The sequence below is a fragment of the Cnephaeus nilssonii genome, assembly GCF_951640355.1.
Source record: "Cnephaeus nilssonii genome assembly, chromosome: 21".
NCBI lineage: Eukaryota > Metazoa > Chordata > Mammalia > Chiroptera > Vespertilionidae > Cnephaeus > Cnephaeus nilssonii.
This window is the reverse complement of record NC_137092.1, coordinates 30,137,857-30,148,598: the sequence shown is the minus strand read 5'-3', so window position 1 is coordinate 30,148,598 and position 10,742 is coordinate 30,137,857. Positions and strand designations below refer to the sequence as shown.

The 10,742-nt window shown below is 44.5% G+C and overlaps 1 protein-coding gene across 1 annotated transcript; it reads right to left on the bottom strand.

Moving 5' to 3' along the window:
• Positions 1-993: 993 nt before the first annotated feature.
• Positions 994-10,279, bottom strand: NEK2 (NIMA related kinase 2). Its single transcript, XM_079760461.1, has 8 exons — positions 10,116-10,279; positions 8,872-9,089; positions 8,356-8,596; positions 6,580-6,662; positions 5,749-5,875; positions 4,615-4,834; positions 3,273-3,398; positions 994-1,821 (listed from the first exon to the last, which is right to left on the bottom strand). Exons 1-8 carry the CDS (start codon positions 10,209-10,211, stop codon positions 1,595-1,597), a joined length of 1,338 nt encoding a protein of 445 aa, XP_079616587.1. The 5' UTR covers positions 10,212-10,279; the 3' UTR covers positions 994-1,594.
• Positions 10,280-10,742: the final 463 nt, after the last annotated feature.

The window sequence follows — 10,742 nt, the reverse complement described above, 5'->3', positions numbered from 1 at the left end:
AAGGCTGCCAGTTTGATTCCTAGTCAGGACACAAGCTCAGGTTTCAGGTTGATTCCAGGTAGTGGGTGTGCAGGAGGCAGCTGATGGATGTTTTGCTCTTGCATGGATGTTTCTCTCTCTCTCTAAAAATCAATTTTAAAAATCTTTAAAAAACAAAATAAAATTTCCGTCAAGGGTGGAGACTATTCCAAAAAATTTTAGCTTACATCATGTGCCAAGCTGGCACAGCCATGGGTGAGCCTGAGAGGGGGCGGTGAAGGATTTAGAAAAGACAGACAAGAGAAAAAAGCTGGGCACTAGATGGGACTCGGCTCTCTGATGGAGACACAGCGCCACAGCCTGGGAGCTGAGTCTTTATTTTATAGCCAGATTCCACCAGGCCAAGGAAGGGCGTGGCTACGTTCTTGTGGGTTTCGAATCTACTCAATTACATGCACCTGATCAAGCTTTGTTTACTTGCTGCACCTCCTGCAGCCAATATCACTCAGCCACGTGGGACCACAGGTTCGGACCATAAGGTCAAGCTTACAACTATAGCCTGTGGCTAGAATTGTGCTGGGACCTGCACGTGGCTTTGCCACGAGAGGACCGTGCCCTCTCATTAGTCCGAGGTTTGAACCTGTCCAAACGCTGTAGCCGCTCTCCACAAGGTCAGTTTTCTCAAGAGTGGACTGTTGATGTTTTGCTAAGGGGGGGGGGGGGGGGGCTGCCCTGTGCATTGTAGGATGTTTAGCAGCACCCCTGGCCTCTGCCTGCTCCATTCAATAGTACCCTCCCACCCCGCGGTCATTATCATTTCAAATGTCTCCAGACAGTGCAAATGTCCCCTGGGGGGCAAAATAGTCCCCAGTTAAGAGTCACTGGTGCAGACGGGTTAGTAAGGGGGGTAGCGAAGTGCCACTATAGCCCCTGAGAGCATCAGTGCCCATGAATCAGGAACCCAACAAATGCAAGAGACACAAATACAGGAAAACTAAAGAACTTGTTTATTTAGTGAGAAACAGATGAGCCCATGACAGCCAGCGTATATACAGTTAGGCAGAGTAAAAAGGAAAAAAGAGAATATCGACATCACAGTGATGGATTTTCACAAAAGGTGACAGATTTGCACTAAGAGCAATGGGATATCAATAAGCGATATCTATAAGCAAAATGTCATGGTATCATTGACCAGTTTGGATCCAATTAGGTTTCCTAAGCTCTAGAATATTTAAAACCTCAGACTTGAAGTTGTAAATCTAGACATGACACTGTAAGCACACCACTCAGTCGTGTAAAACATCTAAGTGAATACATATTTTTTTCTGATATTATTTTCCTCCAACATTTAGAATGTAATGTTCCAGTAGTAATCACACATGGGATTAAAAACCCAACCAGAAAGTATCATTCTTTCTATAAAGTGTTCTTTTAAAAAAGAAAAAAATGAAAGGTGTGGACGTTTTGTACAGTTATTGCTGAAGAACAGCAAAGGCAATTCCAAAACATCTCTTACTGTACAAAAAGGCTCGGCTCACGGGACCAAGTATACCAAGCTGCAGCAGTTGAACATCAGTCTTTGAGGGGCTGGCACCCAGCGCTGGGCCCCGGCCGGCTAGCGCATGCCCAGGATCTGTCTGCTTTTCAGCTGGTACGTTTGCTCAATGTCCGCCAGGGCTTGAGCGCGCAGCTGGGCAGCATGGAGCCTCTTCTTCAGGTCTTTGCACTTGGCTTTGGAGGAGAGCTGGCTCTCCGAGTTCTCACTCCTCAGGACATTCTCCTTACTCTCGCCACTGAAATGAACTTTCTTCTTCATTATCGAGGATGGAAGAGCTAAAAGTTCTTTAGGAGGAAAAAGGGTTTTGAGTTATTTAAACAGGTTTATCACACTTAGCAAAAAATATACCCTCTTTCAGTTCTTTTGAAATCTGGAACCTATCTTAGTATCTCCGGGAGGTTGGGAGTTTGAGGGTGGTAAGAAATCAATCAGTCTTTTAAGCCACAGCACTGAAAAAATAATTCTGGAATGTGCCAAATATCAAGGAACACAGGTTTTATTCCCTTAACAATCAACTTTTCTCTTGAAGTCAGATGCACTGGGGATTATGGGCCACAATATAAAACTTCTGGAAATCAGTACCATCTACTCCATTCTTGAAAACAGGTGCCATTCTACCTAGAACACAGGGCGTCCAGGAAAGCATGGAAGCAGAAACGCTTTTTTATGGACACTTACAGTTTGGGTTAAATATTCAAGAACACTTCCTTCAAAGCTGACTCATTGACTGAAATCTTGCTTCAAAAAGAAACTAAGCAAATTCAGGGTGGAAAAGGTAAATCAAGTAACAGTATAGCAAAAAAAGGTGAACTGGGCTTTTTACATGAAGAAAATTTACTTGCAGTGGTAGCAATGTTAGCTACTGACAGACTACCTGGAGGTTGGAGACCTGCGGGCTTGAATTCCAGAACCTTTTTATTTTTCCTTTGCATTCATTTAAAGGAAATACATTCAAGTTTTACGAGCTCATTGTATGAGCCATTGTGGACCAAACAAAGGCCCTATTCTAATAAGAGAGAGACCAGAACCCAATAAACAAGCACAAATGAGGACTCTTTGAGGGGAAAGTAACACTGAGAAGAGAAACAGGGGTGCTGGCGGTGGCCACAGTGATGAGAGCCTCATAATAAGGTGACTTTTGAGCAGTGACATGATGAACGTGAGGAAATAAGAAGCCGCTGGGTTATCTGAGGAACAAACTCCAGGCCAAAGAAAAGGAAAGGCCAGGCCGAGAGGGAGGAGTAGGCGGCAAGAAACACTGCCCTCCAATTGTACCCGACTTCCTATCTCAAACATTGTTTCTGCTTCAAAGCACACTTGGTTGGGTTTTTTTTAGCCTTAACTCCACTATTTCAGACATATCCACCTTTATTCCCACAAATTCCTATACAAATACCTATGTAAATTGTAAATCTCACTAATGGAATAATTTTATAAAAATGAAAAAAGTGTTAAACCCAACTGGCGTAGCTCAGTGGTTGAGCATGGATCTATGAACCAGGAGGCCACTGTTGGATTCCCAGTCAGGGCACATGCCCGGGTTGCAGGCTCGATCTCCAGTGTGGGGCATGCAGGAGGCAGCTGCATCACTGATGTTTCCATCTCTCTCTCCCTTCCTCTTTGAAATCAATAAAAACATTAAAAAGTGAGAAGGCCCACCAAAGCCCCTCGAAGGCAAACCAGTGCCCATTTCCTCACGCGCAGCAGCCTCTGTCGGCTGAGCTGCTTCTCCTACCTGCACCGCCGGCCAGGGTCAGGAGCCTCTGCTCCTTCAGCAGGCTGTAGTTCTTCATCAGACTCTCCGCTCTCGCCAGTTTGTCCTCCGCCAGTCTCTCACGAACACACAGCTCACGTTCCTTCTCTTTAGAAAAGGCATGGAATGAGAAAAAAATTAGCAAGTGGCTTTGGGTATAAAACAATTTACACGTGCTAATCTTACCATTTTTCCTAATCACCGAGACCGGCTTGCTGAGCAGCGATTAGTAATGCTCCGAGAAAGGTTTCTTGCCATGTTCCCAGGCCACCCTGCCCATGCTAGTCTGCAGCACCTGTCGCTTTAGTGGAGTTGACAGACTTTCACCATCAAACACTAACTAGCACTTGCCCTAACCAGTTTGGCTCAGTGGACAGAGTGTCGGCCTGGGGACTGAAGGGTCCCAGGTTCGATTCCATCTAAGGGCACATGCCTGGGTTGCGGGCTCGATCCCCACTGGGGGCATGCAGGAGGCAGCTGATCAATGATTCTCTCTCATCATTGATGTTTCTATCTCTCTCTCCCTCTCCCTTCTTCTCTGAAATCAATAAAAATATATTAAAAACAAAACAACTAACTGTACCCAATCAGTGAATAGCCCTCAGAGTATTTATAAACCTAGAATATCTTGTATCCACATTATTGAATTGCCAGAGCATATTTAGTCCTACACACTGTAGGATTTTAGACCTGGACTGTGCTGGATCAGCCATAGAAGTAATGGTTATTATAGAAGTTAGCAAATCCTAAGATCTACCTTTGCAATGGAAAAACTGTAGTGTATGCATATGTTAAGAAACAGAAAGAAAAAAGTAACAGTAAAATGTAATGTACACATTAAAGTATGCAAAGTCTATAGCAAAGTATAAAGTTAGAGCCCAACAATAGCAGCTGGCCTCCGAGAAAGAGGCAGCTCAACAGGAAGATGACAGAAAGCTTGACTTACATATTTCACAAAGCACAGTTTGGTTTCTCAAGTATTTATAAGAAGGTTCTCTTTTTTTAATAGTTTTTTTATATGTTTTTATTGATTTCAGAGAGGAAAGGAGAGGGAGAGAGAGATGGAAACACCAATGATGTGAGAGAATCATTGATCGGCCGCCTTCTGCACTCCCCACATTGGGGATCGAGCCTGCACCCCAGGCATGTGCCCTAACCAGGGACTGAACCTGTAACCTTGGCATATTGGGATGACGCTCCAACCAACTGAGCTATCTGGCCAGGGCAAGAATGTTCTAATATATTCATTTAAACAGATTTTCACACTCATCACAACCACCCTCCTGTAGCTCTCCTTTGCTTCACCCCCACCATTCAGACTTACGCTCCAGTCTTTCCTCTCTGGCTTTGAGGGCTCGCTCTCGCTCCTGCAACTGTATTTCCTTCAGTTTCAGCTCACTTAACACGGGGCTGGAGTCCTGCAGCTTTTCCGGTTCTCCAGATCGTCGCCCCCTTCTCTCAGGATTTCTTCTTTGCTCTTCTGCAGCCAAGTCTGCTATCAAAGGGCTCTCCAGAATTTCTTCCACAGAAGGTCGATGGTAATCCTGGGGAAAGACATTCAGTGTTACAGTCACATTTTGTAACAGAAGACGCGTCCCAAAAGAACGGCTACATTAAAAGGGCACATATTTCCAAGGCAAAAGAAAAACCCGTTTCTGGATGGGCCTTACCCATCTGGGAAAATAAGTTCATTTGTGGCTTTAATACACGCGTTTCTGGGTCCAAACAGTAATGCAGATTTTTACTCACCCCTGTTCCCCCTTTAACCTAAAGGCTTCATCCCTGTGCAGGTGCCCAGTAGCATGGCCAGGGTCTGTGTTAGGGCATGTCTACACTACAGGAAGCAGGATACTCCCTCACAGCCCTTAAATCCCATTACTCCATCTGTATCCTTCTTTGTCATCCCACAGCAGTTAACTTTACATCAGCCTGATCTCTTGGGCATTTCCCTCGCCATCCCCTAGCCAGGTTTTTTCCACATAATCTCTTAGAGTAATTTCCCCTCCACTCTTCTTAGCCACCCTTACCCTCTCGCTGTCCCAACCACACACCCCCACCCATACACACACACACCTATCTGTGGTCTCTAATCTCTCCACTGGAGCTAGAGGCAGAGTAATTAAGTCTTATTGTGGCCCCTTCCATACCATCTGCCACATTGAGGGAGGCAAGGACGCAGGGAACTAAGGATCTGGGGGCTGGATGCAATCTTTTCTTGCCATCGACCATCTGTTAGCATGGGAGTGAGTGGGAGAAGACAGAGAAAGCACAGAGGGCAGGCCAGCGAGGACGTGCAATTTGCCAAATTTATATATGTTTTCACTTGTGTTAACAGAGTAGACTTAGCTAAGGAAATACATTTAATGTTTCTTCAGTTTCATTGCTCTACAGGAGAGCGCACATACCCCAAAACTTAATTGAAAGATAGAAACAGACAAAATAATCTTATAATCTTTACCTTTAAATTTAACATCCTTGTAATGATGTCATTCAATTCATCAGAGTAACGATATGGAATTCGCCTGAATTTGCCTTCTCGGATCTTCCCAGCTAATTCTTTCTGGTTGAAAGCTGTAAATGGAGGCCTGGAAGGAAAAAAATAATAATAAGGTAAAAAATAAAAATATGTTAGGAAGCAAATCCAAAGCAGTTTAAGCTCCAGTTTGTATTTGTTTCTGCTCCTGGGATTTTCTTCCACAGCTAAGTCTCCCAACCTTGGCGCCACTGACATTGGGGTCACACAGCTCTTCGTCGTGGGGTGTCCTGAACATCAGGGTTTATTTGCACTATCACTGGCCTCCATCCACTAGGTGCCAGCAGCTATCCTGGTTTGTCACAACCAAAAATGTCTTCAGACATTGTCAAATGTTCCATGGGGGGCAAAACTGTTTCACTCTCCCTGGTTGAGAATCACTGTTCTACAGAGAAGCTTAGAAGAGAAAGAATTGGAGCTCTTTCTTGGTCTCCACATTGCCAGAGCTACCCCCAGATCTTTGTTTATCTCTTCCATGGGCCTGACCTATTTGCTCTCCCCTTGAGCTGAGCATCAGTCTAACAAGGAAGCATCTAACCAGGCTAGGAGTTTGAACAAGTCAACCTCCAGCCTCAGGGGTTATATTATTAATTTCTAAATAATTGCTTTTACCTGTCCACCTACTTTAATTTTAACCCAAGGTCTGATTCTTTCAGATTTGAAGACAAATGGATGGTCAAACAACTGAACCCAGTGAAAGGTGACAAACCCCGGAGTATAAACCTCAGACTAGAAATCTGTCTTCAGCATACTTACATTAATGCACACAACTCATACATCAAACAGCCTAGTGACCAGATATCCGATTTCTCATTGTAGGACATGCGACTCATCTGTTCCTTAAGAGGGAAAAAGGTAAGAAAGTATGAGGAATTAAAAGTTTATTTTGTTTTAAAATGTATACTTTATCTTCAAATTTACAATGGAAAAAGGCAATGATCTTATCCTAATATACTTTGTCATGTATAACTCATTCAATTCTTTTTCCTTCACAGATGTTTATTGTTATAGAGGTGAGGCACTGACTGTTCAAAGGTGAATATGAGACCTCTACCCTGGTGACATTAATAATCTAGAAACTCTGTTTTGAAAGAACCAGAGAAAATTTCAGAATAACCAATGCATACATCTGGCCCACATTTAAATGGATGTGGACATAAATGGCTAAGTGAATTATTCATTTGTATTTTTCCTTAGTCTACTGGATAAACCACAAACTAATGTTCTCATTTCCTATTTTAATTGTCTTTCTCACACTTGCAGGAGCAACAGAGGGCAGAGACAAGTACCAAAATCTTCAGGAGGCTCCCTAGTGCTTTAAGTCCAACAGGTTGAGTCTGATACCATTTCCTGGCAATGCCTCAGAGAAGGCTGAACAGATCTCATTACAAGGGCAGGAGGGAAAAGGAACAAAAGAATCACGTAGGTTTCAAATTTTCCAAAAACCACTTCTGTATAATTTTCCTTTATGTTAAAGGCTTTTTATTTGGGATCTGATCCAGTGAGAAAATGACACTGTTCTGGTCATGTCTAATATTAGTGAAAAACAAAATCCCTAATACAAAGTTTTATACTGTAGTCAGACTGGTTAACAAAAAACAAAATCCCTAATACCAAGTTTTATACTGTAGTCAGACTGGTTAACATAACTAAGAGAGATTTAGAAAAGCCCGGAAGTGTTTATGAACTGCTAAAACAATTAATCCCTCTGCACCTTTGTATGCTCAGATTTCAGATACAACCCCCTGGTGCTATCACTTTTTGGTTTAAGCTCTTCAAAAGCCATCAGGCAAAATCTAGAGAGCCATAAAAGGTTCATAGCCTTTGACCCAACCCAGCAATTTCATTTGAGAGCTATCTGCCAAGGAAATGAATAACAAGGAAGGAAGAATAATTCACGTGCATAGCAGTGCTCCTTAGAATGGTGAGAAATTTTGGAAACAAAATATTATCCAGCAATCAAGGAAAGAGATAAGTAGGTAGACTCAGCAGCTCCCTTGTAGGAAAAGTCAACAACAATAAAAAAAAAAAAAGAACAAGTATCAAAAGTTAGCACTGAAAAACATGTTATCTGAAGTGAGTGAGGTTCTGAGCCCCAAATCTCCATGCAGAAGAATCATCCAGAGTCTGTTAAAATGCAGAGTCTAAATTGAAAAGTAGGAGAAAAACAGAGCAAGGACCTGGACGGGGGCCTGGGGCCCAGGATGTCGCATTTGGAAAAGCACACAAAGGCGTCTAAGCTGGGGTCCAGGACCCGCAGCACTCTGGGAAATGCAGCTCTTGAGGCCAGAGACAAAGCCTGTTCCATCTTTGTGATTTAGCATGTGGAAGTTTCATTTTAAAAAGCCTGACTTGAATTGCTGATAGAGTTGAGTTTAATGGTCTGGTGGTCCATTTGGAAAAGATATAAATTAAAAGTGAAACAGTGTTACTAATTCTTGGTTATTGGATATTACTAAACATACACTTTCCCTGCATCTGAATGCTGAGCATTAAGAGGTTTAAAAAGTATCTAAATTCTGAAATACTTACGGGAGACATGTAATAAGGAGTGCCAACAAATGTTTTTGCAAAACTGGTATCGTGGTTCAATATTCTAGCTAGCCCAAAGTCTCCAAGCTTAACGTTCTGCTTGCCATCCAGGAAAACATTGGCTGGTTTCAGATCCCGATGCAGCACCGTGTGACCACCGTCACTTCGTCTGTGACATTCCTTGAGGGCCAGAGTCAACTGAGTCATCACTCGAAGAACAAACTCTTCCTCCAAGTATTGTCTGAAATCCAAGCAGTCACACAGCATATAACTTCTGAATAAAACCATTACAAAGAGGGGATGATGAATTATCTAGGGTACAAGTAGGGAAATAAATATATTTTGATATGAAATATGGGTGTTGATTCACAAGAGATTTCCTAAAGTTCTGTAGACCCACCAAATACAAGAACGCTCTTCCCCTCAATAAGTACTTCGTCCTTGATCCTAAGACAGGATGCTTAACCAGAGCGAAACCGGGCCCATTTCCACCTTACATTGAAGAGGTTCACTTACCTTTCCTTGGTTCCCTTTGTAATTATACTAGCCAGGTCGCCTCCTTCGCAATATTCCATTACAATGTACAGTGTTGTGTTGGTCCGGTCAATAATGCGATCATAGTAACGGACGATGTTTGGATGCTTCAGTTCACGAAGCAAATTCACTTCAGAAACAAGCATTTGTTTCTCAGCTTCTGTCATGGAGCCATAGTCAAGTTCTTTCCAAACTAGTATCTGAAATAAGAATTTCCAAGGTATGAATGAACTCAAAAACGAAGGATGAGAGCTCCATGACCACCATCACGTTGTCTGTGACATTCCTTTCGGGCCAGTCATCACTCAGTACTTTGCTATTAAATAGATCACATAGTCATTATCATCTTAACTTAGTTCAATGAACTTAAGGACCCCTGAATTTAATTCCATAGTCGTCCTCTAATTTTTAAGCAGAAAAGAATGCAAGGGGAGAGAGGGAGATGAGACACACGAAGCTTCCTCCAAGCCCCTCCCCTCAGTCCCTTTGTGGGAGGTTGGCAATGGTGCTTCGGTCAAAGGTGGGGCAGAGGCAGTCCAAGTCCCTGACCGTTCCAACCAGGCAAGCTTTTCCAGGGGGAAAGACCTGAGTACCTCCCTCCATCCGCAGCCAGGCAGCATCCTCTCCATTGTCTCTTTCTGAATAAAGTCTCCCTCTACACACCGGAGAAATATGAAACCAATAATCCGATCAAAGGGGATATCTTAAATGAGCTCGGACGGCCGGGCAGAAAGCTCCAGGATCTTCTTGTGGCCGCCCCTCCCTCCTGTCCCAGAGTTCTACTCTTCTCTGAAAACAGCCCAGGAGCCCGGCGGGGTGGCTGGGTTGGTTGGAGCGTCCTCCCAGACACCAGGGTTCAAGGTTGAGGTTTGATCACCGGTCCGGGCACATACAAGAAGCAACCAATAAATGCATACATAAGTGGAACAAATCAATGTTTCTCTCTCTCTCTCTCTCTCTCAAATCAAGCACTCAAACAATCGATAAAAGTACAGATAATTTTAAACGGCAAAAATAAAATCATAAAAGATAGTTCAGGAGTCACCCGCGGAAGGCCCTTAGCAGGTCAAAGCAGGAAAAAAAAAAAAAAAAACACAGGAAGGAAATGGAAGAGAAAGCGAAACAGACAGGAAAACATCCCTTGAGAGACCCAGTGCAAACACAGGTCGCCACCAGCTGGCGAAACCGCGGCGTGGACCGGGACGCGGAAGGGGGCCAGCGCTCACCTTGCCGTCGCTCTTCCTCCGGATCTTCTGGCAGCGGCCGTAGGAGCCGGTGCCAATGGTGTGCAGCACCTCGTAGTCCTCCGCCCGGGTCGGCATGGCAGGGCCCGCCGGGGTCTCCTGCAGATCGCGCCGCAGCCGCGGAGCTGGAGTCACCGACTCCAAAGCCTCTCCAAGTCACGCTGGCGGCGGCCGCAGCCTGCTGCTCAGTTTAACCGTCCCGGGCCCTGGCCTCGCAGTCTATTGGCCCACAATGAGGCGGCTTCGCCTCTTTGATTGGCTAAGAGGAACACAACACGCTAGGCATCTTGGGAAGGCGTATCCATAGCAACCGCGTCGGCGTCTGTATAGGCGTCTGCTCTCTACTCCTAAGGAGGAAGAGGCGGAGCTAAATCAAAAGCGGGGCGGGGCCCGATAGAAAGTGGCGTCTGGCAGGTCTCCGCTACCCTTGGCCCTCTGGCTGAAGTCGTCAAGGTAACGGAAGTCCAGAGACCTCTCCTCAGACTTCTTTGCGCACTGCCTCAACTAACTGTCGTCTGACCTTTGCCCTGTGAGCCCTCTCTCAGGTTCCAGTACCCGGAGCCTGGGCGGGATCAACCCAAGACTTAGTGAGAGCTGAGTACTGGGATG

What these genes read in the sequence shown, in the direction of transcription:
- NEK2 (XM_079760461.1), bottom strand. Translation starts at nt 10,211, where the DNA reads ATGCCGACCCGGGCGGAGGACTACGAGGTGCTGCACACCATTGGCACC. An exon ending in GGAGGAAGAGCGACGGCAAG is followed by an intron (nt 9,090 to 10,115) that starts GTGAGCGCTGGC and finishes TTCTTATTTCAG; the next exon opens with ATACTAGTTTGGAAAGAACT. An exon ending in TATGAGTTGTGTGCATTAAT is followed by an intron (nt 5,876 to 6,579) that starts GTAAGTATGCTG and finishes TTTTCCTTCCAG; the next exon opens with GCCTCCATTTACAGCTTTCA.